This window comes from Dendrobates tinctorius, unplaced genomic scaffold (assembly GCF_039654945.1).
Source record: "Dendrobates tinctorius isolate UK_male_01 unplaced genomic scaffold, ASM3965494v1 ptg000093l, whole genome shotgun sequence".
NCBI classification, from domain to species: Eukaryota; Metazoa; Chordata; class Amphibia; order Anura; family Dendrobatidae; genus Dendrobates; species Dendrobates tinctorius.
The window spans coordinates 18116083-18139446 of NW_027361761.1; the positions used below are offsets into that span (position 1 = coordinate 18116083).

General features: G+C 48.0%; 1 protein-coding gene across 1 annotated transcript in view; it reads left to right on the forward strand.

Moving 5' to 3' along the window:
* Nucleotides 1–23364, forward strand: part of LOC141098587 (cytochrome P450 2K1-like) — a 139006-nt gene that overhangs the window by 81079 nt on the left and 34563 nt on the right. The window contains exons 7-8 of the mRNA XM_073586498.1: nt 5069–5210; nt 8449–8633. Coding sequence (XP_073442599.1) covers nt 5069–5210; nt 8449–8633 — 327 coding nt within the window. The remainder of the gene's footprint in view (nt 1–5068; nt 5211–8448; nt 8634–23364) is intronic.

Sequence of the window (23364 nt, forward strand, 5' to 3'; positions counted from 1 at the left end):
GGAGTTTGGTACGGGACAGGAGTTTGGTATGGGGCAGGTTGCTGGTACTGGGGAGGTTGCTGGTATTGAATAGGAGGGGGAGGAGGGACAGTGGCTGGAGGGGGTGCAGGTGGAGGAACTACTCGGGTGGGAGGAGGAGGTTGGGAGGTAACCTGCAGTAGAGCAGCGTGGCATGAATGCATTACATGCATCTGCTGGCTAGTAGATAGCGTTTCCATGCGCTCCACTACAGACCTGAAAAACGTGTGGTTTGGCGAACTTCTTGCTTCTGAATGTATGGTTTGCAGAAGTGTCTTCAACTCCAGAATGGCGGAGTTGATCTGCTGAAAGCCTGCGGAGATTTGCTCTGACAAGACTTTAAGACAGTTCTGGAAAGATGCATTCAGATGCAAGAACTTGGGCGCATACGTCTTTTCCTGACCCCTCTGCCGCTGCTGCCCAGTACCCGCAGGTGTACTAGAGGTGGCAGCGGCAGAAGGGTGGGGTAAAGGGAAAGCGATCTCCTCACCAGCGGATTCATGTAATGCAGGCGGCCACGATGCTCCAGCGCTGGTGGATGGGAGAGATGGATCGAATGTGAGGGAAGGCTGGGAAGGTGCAGATGGGCCGGGGTGGTCGAAGTGTACCTCGGTGCCTGTCTCCTCAGGGATCGCCACAGAAAGGTCCAAACATGCAGGCTCCCGAGTGCTGGTCACCGTGCTGTGGAATAAAGAGAAAAAAATACAATTAATATAGTGACATGGCATGTCCCTGGCTGAAAAAAAAATTGTTTAGACATGTAAACATTTTTTTTTACATGGGGTGTGTAATATTTACCTTCTGGTGACCATTGTTGCCCGGAGGAACGACAGGGCTCGTGCGTACTTGTACTTGCTTCTGCGTCCTCCAGATCCAGTCTGGGCCCGCATCTCTTTGTTGAACTCCTTCTTGAAGCGATCCCTCACAGACCACCACTACTTCACAATTCTCTCCCCTGAAATGAGAAAGGAGTGGTTAGTATACAACATCAGTGTTTCCCAAACTCCACTCCTCATGCCCCCCACGGTCATGTTTTCAGGATTTCCACAGTGTTGCTCAAAAAGAAATCCTGAAAACATGACCCGTGGGGACCACAAGGACTGGAGTTTGGAAAACACTGCTTTACATCCAGCAACCTGAACTGTATATACTTATGCTCTTGAATCTGGGCCCGAGCATCGAGGTCCTCCCAGCGGTCCACGAGTAGCGAACAGATTTCCTCCCAGAGCTGACGGGTCACAATAAGATCGGCATGGCGGCGGTCCCCCATATTCCACAGCGGCTCCCTTTCTCTGACCAGATCGATGAGGAGGTCCATGTCGATCCTACCCTCCTCACCGTCAGAGTCGGGAGCACGCTGTGAAGCCTGTTAAAGAAAAAGAGAAAAAAAAATACATTAGCCTCCACACTAGCAAGAAATGTAAAAAAAAAAATTATACTTACACGATGGTGACTCTTCTTCTGGGAGATCCTCTTCAGTTTGTGATTCCTGTTTTGAAATAAAAGCCAATGAATAGACATATATTCCAGAGATGATGGATTGTGGAAAAAAAAAAATTACCGTTAAACGCTGACGATGCGAGGGAGGGCTCCCAGAAGAAGATGTGGTGTACTGCTGCCGGCCAAACTCTGTTCCTGTTGCTGCTGCTGGTGCTGCTGCTTGTTCTGTTTGGTGGCTTCTGCTGGGGAATAAAGAGAAACAAAGGGCCAATGAATATATTGATATTCCACGGCCCTGGCTGAAAGACAAAAAAATTGGTTACATTTTTGGGGAATGGCAGATGTGATAATTACCGTCTGTCGTCTGCTGGTGGACTCTCCTCTGCCTGTTCAGCAAGGTCTCTTGACTCCATTTGGGGTGGTGCTGGTGGTGCGGTACTCTCCTGCCTTCTCCTGCGGCTGGCTCCTCTCTTGGCTGGCATATTGGCTGTGGCTGAGGGTCCCACTGCCATGGTTTATATATGTTTGCTGTGGGCAGGGCTACTGAGCATGCTCAGACCAAAAAAAACGGATCCACCCACCAGATCCGGCGCTTCCGGCTTTTTCGCCGGAGACAAAAAACATTACAGTAACCCTTTTTTCCAGACGCCGGATTGAGACATATTGCCGGATCCGGTAAAAACCGGATGAACTGCATGGCCATCCGGCGCGATCTGGCGCTAATACAAGTCAATGGGGAGAAAAACCGGATCCGGCATTGCATTTCACCAGATCAGGTTTTACTAAAAACAGCCGGAACTCGTGAGTATAACTGTGTTTGTTATTATTAAATCAAATGGAAAACTGTGTTTAGTCTTATTTCAAATAAAGGAATTTATTCTGGCCGTGTTTTTATTTACTAAACAACTATAGGATTAGTAATGGATAGGTGTTTTATAGACACTTCTCCATCACTAATCCCTGGGCTTGATGTCACCTGACAATACAAAGGTGACATCAACTCCACAAATATGAACCCGACTTGCCACCCCTATATCCATGGCCCCTTAGTAGCCTGAGAATATCCTCCCCAGCTGTGGGCTTTAGCAAGGCTGGTTGTTAAAAATCACGCAGCTTATCAAAAATACAGGGGAGCTCACGCCGGGTTTTTTTTAAATTATTTATTTACAGCACAGGAGCAGCTGATGAATACTCCCATCCGCTGCTACTGCTCTCACTATTATTAGCAGCTGCAGGTGTCAGTTGATGGGAGCTGTAATCCCATCAGCTGACACCTGTGACGGGAGGTAAACTTTACACCTCCGATCACAGCTGAGTGCTCATGCTGTCTTCTGACAGCGTGGGAACTGCGGCTCTCTGACTGGTGGGGATGATTTCACCGATGATCAGAAGCACTACTCGTATTTCCCACACTGTCACACAGCTTGGGAAACACCGTTTTTTGTGCTGTGTATGTTTGGCTATATTTGGCGATTAAATTGGCGAATATTGAAAATTCGGGGACCGTGACCGAAACGGAACAATGAAATATTTGCTCATCTCTATTAGGGAGCAGAGAAGCGCGATAGAGTCTCTCGGAATAAAACAGAAATATTAATAAAAAGGTTGTGCTAACCTGATGGAGCTTCCCCATTTGTTCCGAAGTTATCCTATAACATTCTGTAGCTCATCTAGTCATGGGAGGCTAAGGCGGCCTGTATAAAAGATGAGCACTATTTTCTGCATTTACAGAGTAGGAATTGGCAGGTAAGAGTGCACAGCTCTATAAACATAGGGACAGAAAAAGAAACTACAGCTGAAAAACAAGTAGACGATCGTATTATTGATCCGAGCGCGATCCCACAAAACATTGGATCGCACGTGGACCAATGTTAGTTTTTGGGACCATTCCCATGTCTTATTTCATTCTCAAACAGTGCAGGTCCAAGCAAAAAATCAAAGAAAGCCTGAGTTCGACCCAATATTTGGATTGCAGTTGACCATGCAAGTCAAATAGTCCGTGGAAAACAAAGGACCGCACTTGAATGACATCCGAGGACAGTCCGATTTCCATGAACTGACAGAATAGAGAATTTTTTATCTCCATTTTCTTCTCATCCAAGTGAATGGGATCACACTATGACCACACTCTGTTAAAACTCTGATCAGAATGTGATTCGCATAATCTGCCAAACTCTCTAGGATGAGAGAAAATGCCATCGTCTGCACCTGCCCTTAGCTGTATCAGTTGTATTAATAGCGACACAGAAATAAGAAAGGTGGCGTCAGAGTGTAACCGATTGATTGTATTCCAGTATCCACATATTTCTTTTCATTTTTGCAATGCAAAAGCTTTGATTCAATCTCCTCCTCACCCACCTTTTTACTCTTTCTACCTCTCATTCTCTTTTCTCTATTGCTCTCTCTTTTTTCTCTCTTTCTTTTTTACTCCCATTCAATTGGCTTGAAAACCTAATTTTTGGGAAAAATTTGTCAAAGATGGCAAATTTGAATTTCAAAATGTTTGATTATAACTAGATAGAAGAATAAAAAAAATGGTGCAGCGCCAGCAAAAAAAATAGAGGCAGTAGGTGTAAAGCCTCACAGGCAGTACCAAATGATGATAATATTAAAGCAAATAGACGCAGCGCTCCAAGGTCAAAAAGTATAAATGCTTTATTGACCCATTGTGAAGGCGACATTTAATTCCAAGTGTGGAACTTTCTCACATCCTTGGCGTGAGAAAGTTCCACACTTTAAATGAAATGTCGCCATCACAATGGGTCAATAAAGCATTTATACTTTTTGACCTTGGAGTGCTGCCTCTACTGTATTTTCTTGGATATTATTAAGGTTTGGATTTGCCTGGGGGACTTCGCACCCACTATTTAAATTTTTAGCTGTTGCTGGTGCTGCACCATTTTTGTTTTGATAGATGATAGATAGAGTTAAACCCTACTCAGGCACCAATGAACCAGGCATACATATAGCTGACAAATCAGCACTATACCAGGGTGTCACACTGTAAAATGCTAGGAATGCTTCAGTCATATTACATGGCCTTATTCACTCCACATGAAAGGTAAATAGATAGATCTAGTGAATAGGAGCATATGGATATGCCCAACACATATGATCAAATATATTGTAGAAACAGTGGGAAAAGTGTCTGACACAAAAACATTTTATCGCACTGCTATAATGCTAAGACTATAAAACAATGCTAAAAGTGTTGCTTGTTGTTTTAACTACCAAGTTGTTGCTCTTTAGAAGCTGCTTTGATCTGCTCCTTTGGCAAGAATCCATGAGCTAACAATATTTACCAACATTCTCCTATTGTTAGCTTCTCTACTCCCCTCCTCCATGATCCGTGTTTGTAACTAAGGCCAGGATCACACATGTGAGAAACACGGCCGGGTCTTGGATGGGAGCATGTGGCCGCTTAGCAATACATGCAGCCGCACGCTCCACTCCTGAGTGCCGGCGGCAGTGCTGGGTATTAACATGCGAGACACGGCCATGTTTCTTGCATGTGTGATCCTGGCCTAATACTTGAGTTTGGATTCTTGCTAGAGCAGCAGTTCAAAGTGGCTTTTCAAAGATTATGTTTTTGATGTATTTTCTACATTAGGAAAAGCCAAATCCTAAATTATACTTCACCAATGAAAACCTAACAGCCCTGCTTACAGATCTCTTTGACGCTGCCATGGAGTCAACCTCAACCACCCTGAGATGGGGCCTTCTACTAGTGATGAAGTATCCAGAAATCCAAAGTAAGAGAACCACCTCATGTGTGGGAATGTATCATTTTTAATTCATTTTGTTTTTACTAATTAAAATCAGTCAGTGATACACATTATTTTCTCATTATATGTATTTATATTATTTTCTGTGGATGATTATTGCGGCAGCCATATTCCTTCAACTGTGATCAGCAGGTCAGACATTTATTTTACACCAGCTACATATGCCTTGCCTACTTTGAACACCTCATAAGAAGAGAGCAAGCACTGAAGAAGGACATTATGGTCGTAAAAATATAAGGAACAAGACGAAGCGGAAGTCCAGCATTTCAATGGCTTGATACTATCAATATGACGGTGGATCTATGTAGGCTTGCAAAAGATCGAACTTCCTACACATCATTCATCCATCAAGTAGCCATGGCCCTAGATTGAGCTGAAGGCCTTTAAATAAATAATAAAAACATCAGACATAAGAAACCAGAGTCATAAAACAGAGAATGTAGTGGGGATAATCTAATGTGGTACTAGCAGGTTCGCAGGATGCAATGACGAGTCGCGAGTCGGTTTGGTGCTTTTATAATAACGTTTATAGGCCTAAAGGGAGCTTTCCTCAGTCTCAGCCTGTTCAACCAAAGGGGGTAATAACGGTTGCGCTTGCAGGGGCTCAATACAGTTCCCACAAACAGAGGAGAACACGACTACGTCCGGTGAGAGCCAGTCACTATAGGGCCACGGTATGGCCGACTACGGGTCCTTAACTATATAGTCAACTTAGCTATCCTGACGTCCCTCGGCGTTCTGGATGGTGGTTCTTCAGCGGAGCAGCTGCTGGGCTCAGCTGCTGAAGAGTTAGCATAGTCGTCGAGCGTTCCGTCGCTCCTGTGGCGCTGGGGCACCTCCGGTCCCGGAGGAGTCCTTGAACGAGTAGGCTGCTGCCCCTGGATGGGGGCAAGCATCAGCGATGCTGGGTGGCTGGTGACAGGCTACCTGTGCAGCTAGCCGCTACGGAGGGGACTCAGCGGTGAGCAGAGGCTCGGCCCTTGCCGCGGACCGGAGCGAGACAGTGGTGGCCGCTGACGGCACTGGACTTGCCGCGGCCACAGGTGAGAGCAGGGTGGCTGCGGGTGGCAGGGAACAGGCCGCAGCCGCGGTCCGCAGCGGGACAGCAACAGCCGCGGGCGACCACGGGTAGGCCGCAGCCGCAGGCTGTGGTGAGGCGGCAGCGGCCGCGGGCTGAGCTGGAGAGGCAGTGACCACGGGCTGGAGCGGGGCAGCAAGTCTCAGATGGTCATCTCGGCGCTGTCCCTCTGAAGTCCTCAGTGAGCGTCTTCCCTGGCACTGGTAAGTTGCTCTAGCTCTCAGTCACTTCCAAGGTCTCCTGCTGCCTCTGTCCCGGTCTGCTGACTCATCGTGACTGGCGCTCCCCACCCCTTTTATACTGGCCCCTCCCCTAGCCCATCTGTCTATCTCAACGGTCCATCCCCGAACTCTGTCCCCCGGGAATAGTTTCCCCCGGAACCTAGATGACGGCTCCCTTGGTTCCTGCCCGGACACTCGATGGGGGCCGTTCCTCCCACACTATGACAAAAGGAGAGAGAGGATATTTCGTTATCTCCAGTTGTTAATGGTATATTTGAAGTATTGATTTAAATTTGGCATTTTTGCTTGAATTTGGACAGGAAATTTAATTCACATTGAAGTTTTCCAATGCAAATCGAATATTGCATACTATTGGGGGCTTCTTGAGACCCAAGATCAAAACAATCATACCATAAAAAATAATAATATTCACCACTTTGCTCTTGTGACCCTCCACCATAGCTGCTGTCTATCTACATCTGACCTTTTTTTTTCCTTTGGAGCAAGACATCAGCGATCTGGAGCAAGACGCCAGCTCCAATTAAGCCTCTGACATTAAAACACGCGTCGTGTAGTCATGATGTGTTGCCTTAGGAAAAGTCAGAATTTTAGGGGACGCACGTTGTGAAGTTACAACCTCATGGTGTATGTCATGACATTGGGGGCCTTCTCAGCACCAAAAGCCTCGGTGAATAGTTGAGATGCCCAACGTTGTGCACTAAAGGAAAAAGGTGCTAGGCAGAGCATTTCTGAGGACCAGACAAGGCCTCCATCATGAAAATTGATGGTATACTAATTTAGCCTACTAACAACAATAGTATAGATTCCCACCAGAAGAAATAAAAGATTTTGTAATTGTAATGCTTATCTAAGAGAGCACAAATTCCAAATACATAGTTACATATAGTTACGTAGGTTGAATAAAGATCTAGGTCCATCAAGATCAACCTTTCTCCACCAACTTTACATTTCGTCACTAATCTAACTATAACCCGCAATGTTATGTGTATCAAGGAAATCGTCCAGCCCTTTTTTAAAAGTTGTTATAGTGACTGCCATTACTACCCCCTGTGGTAGGGCATTCCACAGTCTGACTGCTCTAACTGTAAAGAACCCTTTCCTGTTTAGCTGTTGGAATCAGCTTTCTTCCGCCTGTAATGAGTGCCCCCTAGTCCTCAGCACAGTCCTTGGAAGAAACAAGTCATGTGCCAGTGTTTTGTACAGGCCACACATATATTTATACATGTAAATGACATCCCCTCTGAGGCGTCTTTTTTCTAAGCTAAGCAAGCCCAACTTTTCCGACTTCTCCTCATATGAGAGGCCTTCCATCCCTTGTAATAATCTAGTTGCCCGTCGTTGAACTGATTCTAACTTCTGAATATCCTTTTTAAAATGTGAAGCCCAAAACTGGAATCTGTATTCTAGTTGTGGCCTCACCAGTGATTTATAAAGGGGTAATAATACGTTGGGATCACAGGATTTTATCTCTGTTCTTATACATCCTAAAATCTTCTTTGCTTTTGCAGCTGCTGCTTGACATTGAGTACTGCTGCTCAGCTTGCTTGTAATGAGAACACCCAAGTCCTTCTCTTGATCTGTATATGTAATGTACAGTATATGCAGCAATAGGATTATTCTGTCCTAGGTGCATTAGTTTACATTTATCTATATTAAATACAACCCTTAGGAGTCAAAAATCTCTTTTGGTTTAGGTAAAATTACAATCTCAAATTCAGAAGAATATGGAAACAATTTTTACTACAGTGGGGCAATTTCATAACAACCACAATGATATCAAGTGCCAAAGTGGAAATCTGGCTGAAATGCTATCATATTTACGGATGAAAGTTCTCACCAAATCTCCTTTTTTACATATAGTTTTATGTATTTGTCTTGGAAATAGAAAAGGTCCAAAGTGAGATCGATAAAGTTATTGGATCGAATGCGCCCCAAGCTATTCATCGTAGAGAGATGCCCTATACTGAAGCCGTCATCCATGAGATTCAACGTTTTGGAAACCTTGTTCCAACCAATGTGCCCCACGCTACTACTCAGGATGTAAGCTTCAGAGGATATCTACTTCCCAAAGTAAGTAAAAAAAGAAATATTCAACCTTATTTTAAGTGATTATCCACTATTTATTTTCAAATTGGCATGGGTACTCAATTATCAGTCTTTGGCCAGTTTTCCCAGCCAGTCACCTTGCTTCCTCTACAAGTAATGTAATGTTTCAACCAGTATGACCAGAGTATTTTACAATGCAATGGGACAGAAACGGAAGGAGAGCATTTGGGACATGGGCAGTGGTGCAATCTAGAGATGATTGAACCTTTTTAGGTTTGATTTGACTCGAGTCAGCGAATTTCCCGATGTTCGCCTAACAGTTTGCTGAACAGTGCGCCAAGCTAATCTGAATCCCATTAAATTCAATAGTAAGCAAAACCAAATGTATAGACAACACTTTCAGGGGGGCCCAAAAGCTGCCAGAACAGCTCAAATTAGGGGAAGACAACAGGAAAAGTGGTAGAGTATCTATAATATAGTGCTGTAAGCGTCACTCTGTCCGAAGTCTTTATAGACAGCGCAAGCGCAACGTGCCTGCGCAGTCTGGCTCCAGACAGAATGAGGCAGCCAGCAGTGAGGAGTGTGTATGGCGCCGGAGATGGTGGTACCGTACACACACTGCATACTGCCATCTCCGACGCCATACTTACATACTTACTTGACCGTGAGGAGCGTAGACCGGGGCAGGAGTGCGGCTGAAATCGCGCATGCGCATAGCGCAATCCGCGCCATTTTACTAAAGACACACTTGCAGTGTTTCTTCAGCAATATGGCGCCGGACAGCGCTATGGGCATGCGCGATTCCGGCTGCACTCCTGCCCCGGCCTCCAGCAGAACGTGACAGCGCTGGAGCACAGGAAAGAAGGGTGAGTACAAATGGGGTTTTTTTGTATGTGTACAGTTTTAATAGGAGTGAGGGGACCATGCATACCAGGATAGGGGAGGTGAGAGGACCGTGCATACCAGGATAGGGGAGGTGAGAGGACCATGTATACCAGGATAGGGGGGTGAGGGGGCCATGCATACCAGGATTGGGGGGTGAGGGGGCCATGCATACCAGGATTGGGGGATGAGGAGTACCATGCATACCAGGATAGTTGGGTTAGAGGACCATGCATACCAGGATTGGGGGGTGAGGGGTCCATGCATACCAAGATAGGGGGGTGAAGGGACCATGCATACCAGGATTGTGGGATGAGGGGTACCATGCATACCAGGATGGGGGGTGAGGGGACCATGCATACCAGGATTAGGGGATGAGGGGTACCATGCATACCAGGATTGGGGGATGAGGGGTACCATGCATACCAGGTTTGGGGGGTGAGGGGACCATGCATACCTGGACAGGGGGTGAGAGGACCATGTATACCAGGATTAGCAGATGAGGGGTACCATGCATACCAGGATAGGGGGTGAGGGGACCATGCATACCAGGATAGGGATGAGGGAGTACCATGCATACCAGGATTGGGGGGTGAGAGGACCATGCATACCAGGATTGGGGGATGAGGGGTACCATGCATACCAGGATTGGGGGATGAGAGGATCATGCATACCAGGATAGGGGGTGAGGTGTCCATGCATACCAGGATAGAGGGGTGAGAGGACCATGCATACCAGGATTGGGGGTGTGGGGACCATGCATACCAGGATAGGAGTGAGGGAGTACCATGCATACCAGGATTGGGGGGTGAGGGGACCATGCATACCAGGATTGGGGTGAGGGGACCATATATACCAAGATAGGGGGTGAGGGGACCATCCATACCAGGATAGGGATGAGGGAGTACCATGCATACCAGGATTGGGGGGTGACAGGACCATGAATACCAGGATGAAGAATGGGGTGCCATGCATACCAAGATTGGGGGGGTGAGGGTACCATGCATACCAGGATAGGAATGAGGGGTGCTATGCGTACCAGGATAGGCGGGTGGCAGCACATAGCAGAATGGGAGACCATATACCAATAAATATGCTTGCCACCCGGGCGTAGAACGGGTTCATAGCTAGTAAATAGTATAATTGTGCAGCATGGATGCATGGAACAATGCCTGGGACAGGGCCTTAAACATCGCTCAGTAACAGGTGGATGAGTGACAGATGTAGGCCTGGTGCTCTGAGAGCGCTGCCAAATTCACGCAACACACATGAAGGAGACCAAATTTGGAGTCCAAACATTTACAAGAAAAGTAGGGGCAGACACCAGGAAAAGTGGCATCAATTAACCCACAGTAGATATTTTATAATGGCACAGCATTAGTCAGGCATGGGCCATGCATGAGACAGGATATGGGCTAGCACTTATAGCTTCAAATTTAAGTTAAAATTAGGAGGTGGGTGAGGGACTGCTGTAGGTCTGCTGTGTTTGGAGCCCTGATACCTTATGCAACAGTTCAAACTGCTTTTCTGCTCAACCACACTCGGGTGGCACATACTGTATATGAGCTTCATAGATTGTTGTTAGAAACAGTTAAGGATAGTAATACAGTTGCTGACTGGAAGTAAGTGCAAACCTACCGGTCTGGGAACCCTACTGTTACAGTCAACACACATGAAGGAAACTGAACTTGGAGTCAAAATATTTCCAAAAATTAGGGGTAGACACCAGAAAAAGTGTAATCAATTGATAAACAATACTTAAATACTTTAAATACTAGAGTAGGGACTGTCCCACAAGGGTTGCCGTGACGTGGCGGGATGGCTTGTACATTATTTTGATCAAAATTATGTTTACTAAATACCCTTATTATTATCATTACTTTTATGCATTATTTGCAGTATATTTTTTACTTTTTAGTTATACTTGTTTTTTTTGCTCTTTGTTTTCTCTGGTTAATGGTCATGTGTTAATAAGCACTTACATTGTGCATACACATTAACTTACTTTTCTCAGTTCAGATTTGTTTTTTATTCATTTCATTTTGCATTCAGTGCATATATGGGTGTGACCGCCCTCTTTCTGAGCTGGGAAAGCCATCCAGTCTGGCCTAAGCTGTTACTAGTGGTTCAGTCGCTCGACCCTTATTCACATTCATGCCACTTGGCAAGTGAAAAGGTTTTAAATACTAGAGTAGGGACTGTCCCACAAGGGTTGCCGTGACGTGGCGGGATGGCTTGTACATTATTTTGATCAAAATTATGTTTACTAAATACCCTTATTATTATCATTACTTTTATGCATTATTTGCAGTATATTTTTTACTTTTTAGTTATACTTGTGTTTTTTGCTCTTTGTTTTCTCTGGTTAATGGTCATGTGTTAATATTAGAGTTGAGCGACTTTTGGTTTTTTAGGGTCGCGTTTCGTTTCGTGAAACCCGACTTTTCCAAAAGTCGGGTCGAGCAAGATCGTCCGATTATAGGGAAAAGTCGGGGTCGTCCCGAAACACGAAACCCAATGTAAGTCAATGGGGAATAAAAGTCGGCAGTGAGAGGAGGACAGGAAACACACCTACAGTGCCCATTTGAATGCCAAAAGCATCAATTCTTCTTACTTAAGCTTGTCAACCTTAATTAACTTCATAATACAAGTTACGCACTGAAAAATGGGGGTTATTTGGCTAAATTTGTGGGGGGGGAGGGCTGGCTGCAGGTTTTCATGTGCCCTGGGCGAAAGAGTGCCCCTTTAACACATACCACAACTCATCATGCTCCGATACGGCAGAGAAATAGCGGTATAGTACAATGAAAAATACCTCACTTTTTACATCTCATGACGAGGCCCATCTATTTCTCCATACAAAATCATTGGTCCCATATAATGTTTGAAACAGTATATGATGAGCTCCACATAATGCTACAGTATATGTTGGTCCCCATGGATGAAGCTCCACTGTCTTATGGGCCCAAATAATGCTCCAAACATAATGGGCCCCATTTCTAATGCTCTAGTGTATAATGGGCCCTGTAAATGCTGCTCCAGTGTCTGATGTCCACCTTTGGAATGTTCCAGTGTATGGTGGGCCCCATCTATCATTCTCCAGAGTATAGTGCTCCCCAAAAATTGCTGTCCCAACATAGAAAACAATCAAATAAGTCTCCTCGCTAGGGAATCCCTGTACTTGTCTGGACAGGTGCTGTAGCTTGCTTAACAGCTCGCCAGCCGTTCTCACGCCCAGTATGGATTGCACGTGATTGCACAAAGGTTAGAAAGGGTGCCGTATCCCTGGATAACATGTATGGATAACGTACACATTCAAAATATATGTCTATACAGCATGAGGCAGGCTCAGACGGTGTTAGGCCCAGTATGGATTGCACGTCATTGCACAAAAGTTAGAAGGGGTACCGTATCCCCGGATAACATGTATTGATAGCGTACACATTCAAAATATATGTCTATACAGCATGAGGCAGGCTCAGACGGTGTTAGGCCCAGTATGGATTGCACGTCATTGCACAAAGGTTAGAAAGGGTACCGTATCCCCGGATAACATGTATGGATAGCGTACACATTCAAAATATACACTCACTGGCCACTTTATTAGGTACACCTGTCCAACTGTGTGTTAAGACTTAATTTCTAATCTGCCAATCACATGGCGGCAACTCAGTGCATTTAGGCATGTAGACATGGTCAAGACAATCTCCTGCAGTTCAAACCGAGCATCAGTATGGGGAAGAAAGGTGATTTGAGTGCCTTTGAACGTGGCATGATTGTTGGTGCCAGAAGGGCTGGTCTGAGTATTTCAGAAACTGCTGATCTCCTGGGATTTTCACGCACAACCATCTCTAGGGTTTACAGAGAATGGTCCGAAAAAGAAAAAAAATCCAGTGAGCGGCAGTTCTGTGGCCGGAAATGCCTTGTTGATGCCAGAGGTCAGAGGAGAATGGGCAGACTGGTTCGAGCTGATAGAAAGGCAACAGTGACTCAAATTGCCACCCGTTACAACCAAGGTAGGCAGAAGAGCATCTCTGAACGCACAGTGCGTCGAACTTTGAGGCAGATGGGCTACAGCAGCAGAAGACCACACCGGGTACCACTCCTCTCAGCTAAGAACAGGAAACTGAGGCTACAATTTGCACAAGCTCATCGAAATTGGACAGTAGAAGATTGGAAAAACGTTGCCTGGTCTGATGAGTCTCGATTTCTGCTGCGACATTCGGATGGTAGGGTCAGAATTTGGCGTAAACAACATGAAAGCATGGATCCATCCTGCCTTGTATCAACGGTTCAGGCTGGTGGTGGTGGTGTCATGGTGTGGGGAATTTTTTCTTGGCACTCTTTGGGCCCCTTGGTACCAATTGAGCATCGTTGCAACGCCACAGCCTACCTGAGTATTGTTGCTGACCATGTCCATCCCTTTATGACCACAATGTACCCAACATCTGATGGCTACTTTCAGCAGGATAATGCGCCATGTCATAAAGCTCGAATCATCTCAGATTGGTTTCTTGAACATGACAATGAGTTCACTGTACTCAAATGGCCTCCTCAGTCACCAGATCTCAATCCAATAGAGCATCTTTGGGATGTGGTGGAACGGGAGATTCGCATCAGGGATGTGCAGCCGACAAATCTGCGCCAACTGTGTGATGCCATCATGTCAATATGGTCCAAAATCTCTGAGGAATGCTTCCAGCACCTTGTTGAATCTCTGCCACGAAGAATTGAGGCAGTTCTGAAGGCAAAAGGGGGTCCAACCCGTTACTAGCATGGTGTACCTAATAAAGTGGCCAGTGAGTGTATGTCTATACAGCATGAGGCAGGCTCAGACGGTGTTAGGCCCAGTATGGATTGCACGTCATTGCACAAAGGTTAGAAGGGGTACCGTATCCCCGGATAACATGTATGGATAGCGTACACATTCAAAATATATGTCTATACAGCATGAGGCAGGCTCAGACGGTGTTAGGCCCAGTATGGATTGCACGTGATTGCACAAAGGTTAGAAAGGGTACCGTATCCCCGGATAACATGTATGGATAGCGTACACATTCAAAATATATGTCTATACAGCATGAGGCAGGCTCAGACGGTGTTAGGCCCAGTATGGATTGCAAGTCATTGCACAAAGGTTAGAAGGGGTACCGTATCCCCGGATAACATGTATGGATAGCGTACACATTCAAAATATATGTCTATACAGCATGAGGCAGGCTCAGACGGTGTTAGGCCCAGTATGGATTGCACGTCATTGCACAAAGGTTAGAAGGGGTACCGTATCCCCGGATAACATGTATGGATAGCGTACACATTCAAAATATATGTCTATACAGCATGAGGCAGGCTCAGACGGTGTTAGGCCCAGTATGGATTGCACGTCTTTGCACAAAGGTTAGAAAGGGTACCGTATCCCCGGATAACATGTATGGATAGCGTACACACTCAAAATATATGTCTATACAGCATGAGGCAGGCTCAGACGGTATTAGGCCCAGTATGGATTGCACGTCATTGCACAAAGGTTAGAAGGGGTACCGTATCCCCGGATAACATGTATGGATAGCGTACACATTCAAAATATATGTCTATACAGCATGAGGCAGGCTCAGACGGTGTTAGGCCCAGTATGGATTGCACGTCATTGCACAAAGGTTAGAAGGGGTACCGTATCCCCGGATAACATGTATGGATAGCGTACACATTCAAAATATATGTCTATACAGCATGAGGCAGGCTCAGACGGTGTTAGGCCCAGTATGGATTGCACGTGATTGCACAAAGGTTAGAAAGGGTACCGTATCCCCGGATAACATGTATGGATAGCGTACACATTCAAAATATATGTCTATACAGCATGAGGCAGGCTCAGACGGTGTTAGGCCCAGTATGGATTGCACGTCATTGCACAAAGGTTAGAAGGGGTACCGTATCCCCGGATAACATGTATGGATAGCGTACACATTCAAAATATATGTCTATACAGCATGAGGCAGGCTCAGACGGTATTAGGCCCAGTATGGATTGCACGTCATTGCACAAAGGTTAGAAGGGGTACCGTATCCCCGGATAACATGTATGGATAGCGTACACATTCAAAATATATGTCTATACAGCATGAGGCAGGCTCAGACGGTGTTAGGCCCAGTATGGATTGCACGTCATTGCACAAAGGTTAGAAGGGGTACCGTATCCCCGGATAACATGTATGGATAGCGTACACATTCAAAATATATGTCTATACAGCATGAGGCAGGCTCAGACGGTGTTAGGCCCAGTATGGATTGCACGTCATTGCACAAAGGTTAGAAAGGGTACCGTATCCCCGGATAACATGTATGGATAGCGTACACATTCAAAATATATGTCTATACAGCATGAGGCAGGCTCAGACGGTGTTAGGCCCAGTATGGATTGCACGTCATTGCACAAAGGTTAGAAAGGGTACCGTATCCCTGGATAACATGTATGGATAGCGTACACATTCAAAATATATGTCTCAGGAGGCAGGCTCAGACGGTGTCAGGCACAGTATGGATTTGACGGCCCAGATTACACAGCGGAGGAGCAGGGAGAGGTAAAGATTGCAAATGCTGGGGCCCTGGCCAAGCAAGGGGGGCCCACTCGTGGGCGTCGGTACTGGCACTGGGCCCCTCATAGTACAGCGGTGTGTCTGACGGCGGGTGTGCACCACCACCGTCAGAGACACTTGATTGCACTATGAGGGACCCTGTGCCAGTGCCCGCGCCCAAGAGTCGGCCTACCCACCTGTCCAGGGCAACGACACTCGCACGGTGTCGTGCACTAGGTGGTGACCCCGGCCATGGGGGGGAGACAGCACAGTTAGGGAGTTTTAGAAAGTGGCATATGTTGATGTTGGACATTCAACTGATGCAAAAGGCGAAATAGGTGAAGTACCAGGAAGAGGTGGACCAAAGCAAGCCATTTTTCTGTCACCCTATGTGTCATCAGGGGAAGGTGGGACAAAATCCTTGGAAACCCATGCGTGGTTCATTTTAATGAAGGTTAAATCATCCACATTTTGGGTTGACAGACGGGTCCTTTTTTCTGTCAGGATTGATCCAGCTGCACTGAAGACTCTTTCCGATAGCACACTTGCAGCTGGGCAAGCGAGCACCTGTAAGGCATATTGTGCCAATTCAGGCCAGGTGTCCAGTTTAGCGGCCCAATAGTCAAAGGGGAATGACCTGTGTGGGAGAACATCGATATGGGAGGAAAAGTAGTTTGTAACCATAGTTGACAACTGCTGTCTCCTGTCACTTTCCATCGATGCAGTATTACCAGTTATGTGAGCGGAATTTGAAAAATCAGTCCACAACATTGTCATGAAACCCCTGTCTCCAACGCCACTTCTGCTGTGTGCACCACGAACACCTCTGCCAAGCTGCCCCCGGCCCGTACGGCTCGTGTGAGAACCATCACCGCTGCTGTGTGCTGGGAATGCCTCAAGCAACCGATTTACCAGAGTTGCTTGTTTATTAGCCAATATTAGGTCAAGGTTCTCCTGTGGCATGATGTTTTGTAATTTGCCTTTATAGCGTGGATCCAGGATGCTGGCCAACCAGTAGTCGTCATCGTTCATCATTTTGGCAATGCGGGGGTCCCTTTTTAGGATCCGCAAGGCATAATCTGACATGTGGGCCAATGTTCCCGGTGTCAATGATGCACTGCGAGTGCTGGGTGGAGGAGCACTTTCTGGCAAATCCACATCCCTCCAGTCACGCACAAACCCTGTACCAGACCTTGCCACGCCAACATTTTCACTTGCCCCACGAGATGCATCCTCCTCCCCTAAGTAATCATCCCCATCATCCTCCTCCTCCTCCTCCTCTTCTTCCTCCACCTCGTCCAGGAGAGGTCCCTGAGCAGACAATGGCTGAATGTCATCAAGGATTCCCTCCTCCTCTTCCTCCTCATCAACATTGGCTGCAGACGCCTGCTCCTTAAGGTGCGTCAAAGTTTGCATGAGCAGACGCATAAGTGGGATGCTCATGCTTAGGATGGCGTCGTCTGCGCTTACCAGCCGTGTGCATTCCTCAAAACACTGAAGGACTTTACAAAGGTCTTTCAGCTTCGACCACTGCACACCTGTCAACTCCATGTCTGCTCTCAAAGTGCCTGGCCGTGTATCCTCCCACAAATGCATTATGGCCTGCCTCTGCTCGCATAGCCGCTCCACCATGTGCAGGGTGGAGTTCCACCTTGTTGCAATGTCGATAATGAGGCGGTGGTTGGGAAGGTGGAGCAATCGCTGCAGCTTCTGCATACGAACGGAGTGTACAGGCGACCGGCGGATGTGCGCGCACAGTCTTCGCACCTTCTGGAGCAGGGCTGTTAACTCCGGATAATTTTTGAGGAAGCACTGCACCACCAGGTTCAAGGTGTGAGCCAAGCAAGGTATGTGGCTGAGTTTTGAAAGGGCTATGGCTGCCACAAAATTACGGCCGTTATCACTAACTACCTTGCCTGCCTCAAGATGTACACTGCCCAGCCATGACTCAGTTTGTCGCTTCAAGTACTCGGCCAGCACCTCGGCGGTGTGTCTGTCGCCCAAACACATCATCTGCAACACAGCCTGCTGACGCTTTCCACTAGCTGCTCGATAGGGGGACACATCGTGTGCAACAGTGGCAGCTGCAGATGGAGTGCTCGTACGACTGCGCTCTGTGGACGAGCTGTCGCTTCTGGAGGAGGAGGAGGAGGAGGAGGGTCGAACGCCTACAGCCAACTGTTTCCTATACCGTGGGCTAGGCAGCACTGTCCCACCACCGCTGTCCCCTGTGGACCCTGCATCCACCACATTAACCCAGTGCGCAGTGATGGACACGTAACGGCCCTGGCCATGCCGACTGGACCATGCATCAGTTGTGAGGTGCACCTTTCCGCTCACTGACTGCTTGAGTGCATGGACAATGCGGTCTTTCACATGATGGTGGAGGGCTGGGATGGCTTTGCGAGAGAAGAAGTGGCGACTGGGTAGGTCATAGCGTGGTACTGCATAGGCCATGAGTTCGCGGAAAGCTGTGCTTTCCACCAACCGAAAGGGCACCATCTCAAACGAGATTAGTTTGGCAATGTGGGCGTTCAAACCCAATGTACGCGGATAAGAGACTGCGTACTTTCTTGACCTACTCATAGTGTCTGGGAGGGTGAGCTGGACTTGAGAGCTGCATATGGTGGAAGTAGCGGTGGACAGGGCGGACTGAGAGAGGGTTGATGATGGAGATGGAGTTGTTGTTCTTTCTGATGGCCTAGAATCAGTCTTTCGTTGATATAACAGTGGGATTCCCTGACTGCTGTGGCCTTGCAACGACACCTCAACATTTGCTGCTGTGCTAACCGGTGGGCTTACAGTGGGGGAAACAATGTAGCGTTGCTGACTACCTTCGTTGTGATCAGTTGCACATGTGGCACTTGAGGTTTGGTGTTGTGTCCACGCTTGCAAGTGCATGCTGGTTAAATGTCTAAGCATGCAACTGGTATTCAAATTTTTCAGATTTTTCCCTCGGCTAAAGGTCTTTGCGCACTTCTTACAGATAACCTTGGCCTGATCATGAGGATTTTGTTCAAAAAACTGCCACACTGCACTCTTCCTACTTTGGCAGACATTTTGTGGCCTAGCACGCTGTGATCTTTTGACCCTCTGGACAAGCTGTCCAGCAACTCTTTTGATGTTTGGAACCTGTCTTTGGAGTGCTCCGGGCCTGCCAGATAACAGCTGTTGCGATGTCGATGTCTGCTGTGGATGCTCCTCATCTGAGCTATTGGAAGCAGCACCCTCTTCCCCCAATGGATGCCAATCTGGGTCAACAACTGGGTCATCCATCACCTCCTCTTCTATGTCATGTGCACCTTTCTCTGTGTCACCCTGTATGGTGGTATAGTGTGCGGGAAGGGGCACCTGAGTCTCATCAGGGTCAAAATCTGGCTCTGTACACTGCGAGGACAATGTAGTGCTCTGAGTGAATGTACCAGCAGAATCATCCATCAGCGGCTGTGCATCAGTGCACTCCATGTCAGATTCTTCTTGGCCTGGGTAATTCACCATTTGACTTGATAATCCAGGCATGGTATGTGAAAACAGCTCCATGGAGTAATCAGTAGTATGGCCTGCGTCATCCTTCAATCTTGGTTGGGGTGAAGGACACAAGGAAAGGTGTGGTTCATGAACATGAGCCTCCAATGACGACTCAGTGCTTTTACTTTTTACAACTGAAGAAGAGGAGGCGATAGAGCTGGAGGCTGAGTCAGCAATGTAAGACAAAACTTTTTCATGATGCTCTGCCTTTAAAAGCGGTTTGCCAACTCCTAGAAAACTAAGCGTTCGAGTCCTTATGTAGCCAGACGATGACGCAGGGTCAGCACCTCCTGCATTCGGTCCTATTTTGCTCTTGCCACTACCATCAGATCCACCACCAACACCATCATTACCAGCTGCCAACCCCCACCCAATTCCACGGCCTCTTCCACCAGCCTTCCTCATTTTTGGTAGAAATGTAGGCAAAATCCAACAAACTATATAGTAATGTAAAACAAGGTACAAGGTGTCTATAGGACAGGGGAGTTTTAGAATTTCTGCACACACTAGTGGACAGTGGACACTTGTGGATTGTGTGCGGCCCACTGATATCTGAGCGCTATGTGACACGCTCGATGGCACAGCTGCCTGTGACCAAAGTGACGAGAGGATAATGGAGATTTTGAATCTCTGCGTACACTTGTGGACAGTGGACACTTGTGGATTGTGTGCGGCCCACTGATATCTGAGCGCTATGTGACACGCTCGATGGCACAGCTGCCTGTGACCAAAGTGACGAGAGGATAATGGAGATTTTGAATCTCTGCGTACACTTGTGGACAGTGGACACTTGTGGATTGTGTGCGGCCCACTGATATCTGAGCGCTATGTGACACGCTCGATGGCACAGCTGCCTGTGACCAAAGTGACGAGAGGATAATGGAGATTTTGAATCTCTGCGTACACTTGTGGACAGTGGACACTTGTGGATTGTGTGCGGCCCACTGATATCTGAGCGCTATGTGACACGCTCGATGGCACAGTTGTCTGTGACCAAAGTGACGAGAGGATAATGGAGATTTTGAATCTCTGCGTACACTTGTGGACAGTGGACACTTGTGGATTGTGTGCGGCCCACTGATATCTGAGCGCTATGTGACACGCTCGATGGCACAGCTGCCTGTGACCAAAGTGACGAGAGGATAATGGAGATTTTGAATCTCTGCGTACACTTTTGGACACTGGACACTTGTGGATTGTGTGCGGCCCACTGATATCTGAGCGCTATGTGACACGCTCGATGGCACAGCTGCCTGTGACCAAAGTGACGAGAGGATAATGGAGATTTTGAATCTCTGCGTACACTTGTGGACAGTGGACACTTGTGGATTGTGTGCGGCCCACTGATATCTGAGCGCTATGTGACACGCTCGATGGCACAGCTGCCTGTGACCAAAGTGACGAGAGGATAATGGAGATTTTGAATCTCTGCGTACACTTTTGGACACTGGACACTTGTGGATTGTGTGCGGCCCACTGATATCTGAGCGCTATGTGACACGCTCGATGGCACAGCTGCCTGTGACCAAAGTGACGAGAGGATAATGGAGATTTTGAATCTCTGCGTACACTTTTGGACACTGGACACTTGTGGATTGTGTGCGGCCCACTGATATCTGAGCGCTATGTGACACGCTCGATGGCACAGCTGCCTGTGACCAAAGTGATGAGAGGATAATGGAGATTTTGAATCTCTGCGTACACTTTTGGACACTGGACACTTGAGGATTGTGTGCGGCCCACTGATATCTGAGCGCTATGTGACACGCTCGATGGCACAGCTGCCTGTGACCAAAGTGACGAGAGGATAAGGGAGATTGGATTGCTTTTAAAAAAGCAGTTTGCGGAGCAGTGGGTAAACAGCAATGCCAGCGTGTCAGGAAGCCTTAAAAGGCAGTCCAACAACCAACACCACTGATACACCACAATATAGCCTCCCCTTGCACTGCACACACAGTGACTTGTGTGTTGTGCAGGCCAAATCGCTAGCAGCAGAAGCAGTTTTTTTGTCTTCATCCCTGCCTAACGCTCTCCCTACAGAATCAGCAGCAACCGCTCCCTATACTAAGATCGGCAGAAGTAAGATGGCGGTCGGCGTGCACGCCCTTTTATACCCCCTGTGACGCCCACCAAAGCAAGCCAATCATTTGCATGCCCTTCTGAAAGATGGTGGTGACCCATGCCTATGTCATCACGTTGCCCACAGTGTCCGTGGATCCTGATTGGCTGAAAAAGAGCGCAAAACAAACTTTTGAAACGCGACTTTGGCGCGTAAGTCGCCGACCTCGTGGCCGACCTCATCCTACGGTCGGGTTTCGTTTCATGAAACCCGACTTTGCCAAAAGTCGGCGACTTTTGAATTTTTTCGACCCGTTTCGCTCAACTCTAGTTAATATGCACTTACATTGTGCATACACATTAACTTACTTTTCTCAGTTCAGATTTGTTTTTTATTCAATTGATAAACAGTAGAAATGTTATTGTTACGGCGCCTGCCCACCGATCCCGGGATACTCACCTCACTCCCCGGCATGCCACTGACCAGGGCCCTCCTGGCGTCTCTCCTCTGCCTCCTGCTTTTCGGCCGCATTGGGGATCCCGTCCTCCATGCACACGCGCTAGGCAGTTTAGGCCGAGGCCGCGCGCTTCCTCTGCGCTTTATGCGGCCTGACCCAGAAGCATCCTCTCTGCTTGGCAGCAGCACCAGGTGTATCAGGCCACTTCCTGCTGGAGGAAGCGCCTGATTATTGCACTAGTGTCTGACCTGGGGCCAGTCTAGGTTCCAGTACAGGTGCTGTTCTATTATTCAGGTCTCTGTGTGCTTCCCAATGCGCGCTCTGCTCACTCCAGAAATGGCCGGAGCGAGCCTCTCAACCTCCCATAAGAGGCATGGGCGGAGGCCAACATGACGGGAGGGTTGGAGGGTTTAGTGGGGGGAGCCGATACTAATGAGGGGGGAGTTACGTGGTATATAGGGGATGGTTGGGGGCGATCCTTCCTCAGTTCCCGATCTTACATCCGAGGATCAGCAGTACTCACTCAGCATGTCAGGGGTGGATCAGGCGCTTGAGCGGTTGCGGGCCGCAACATTGTCGCAGCCTCCAGGCTGACCAGAAGCGCAGGTGGCCGGGATGATTCCATGTACCTCCGGGCAGTTGGCCCCGTTGGAAGTAAGGGAGCACCGATCGAGATGGGTGAGGGCTCCCGAGCAGCTTTCACCTGATGCAGGTCCCGGCTGGTGGCAGAGCCAGCACATGCTGGGCGATGCAATCTCCCTGCTTCTTCGGGGGGCCGCGGCGGTAGCGTGCACGCCACACGGCCTGCCTCCTCCTCCAGGCTGAAGTAATCCGTCGTCAGAGTGGCAGCCTGTCGGGCAGCAGGGCAGGAGCCACCATCCCCCAGCGGCGTTGGGGCATCGTTTTCTGAGGGGGGTCGCTGCTGCGGTGGTCCCACAGCTGGGCCCGCTTCGGCGCATGGATCCGGGAGTTTCAGTCCTTCTGGCATGGTGCGAGCGACCTGCAGCACTGCAGGGCAGGCGCCAGTTACCCCCACAGATGGAGGCAGGAGGAACACTTCGGGCTCCCAGGCAGCATCACGGGGGGCCATCGACGCCTCATTCCAGCATGATGGGGCACTGACAGGAGCCTTCAGCGGGGTGACCCAGGCGGCATCATTATCCGGAGTCCGCCAATCTGGATCCCCCAGGGGCTCAGGCCTCCCACCCTGGTTCTCCCAGGTGGTTGGTGGTTAGCAGCTCGCCGGTGAGGCCGT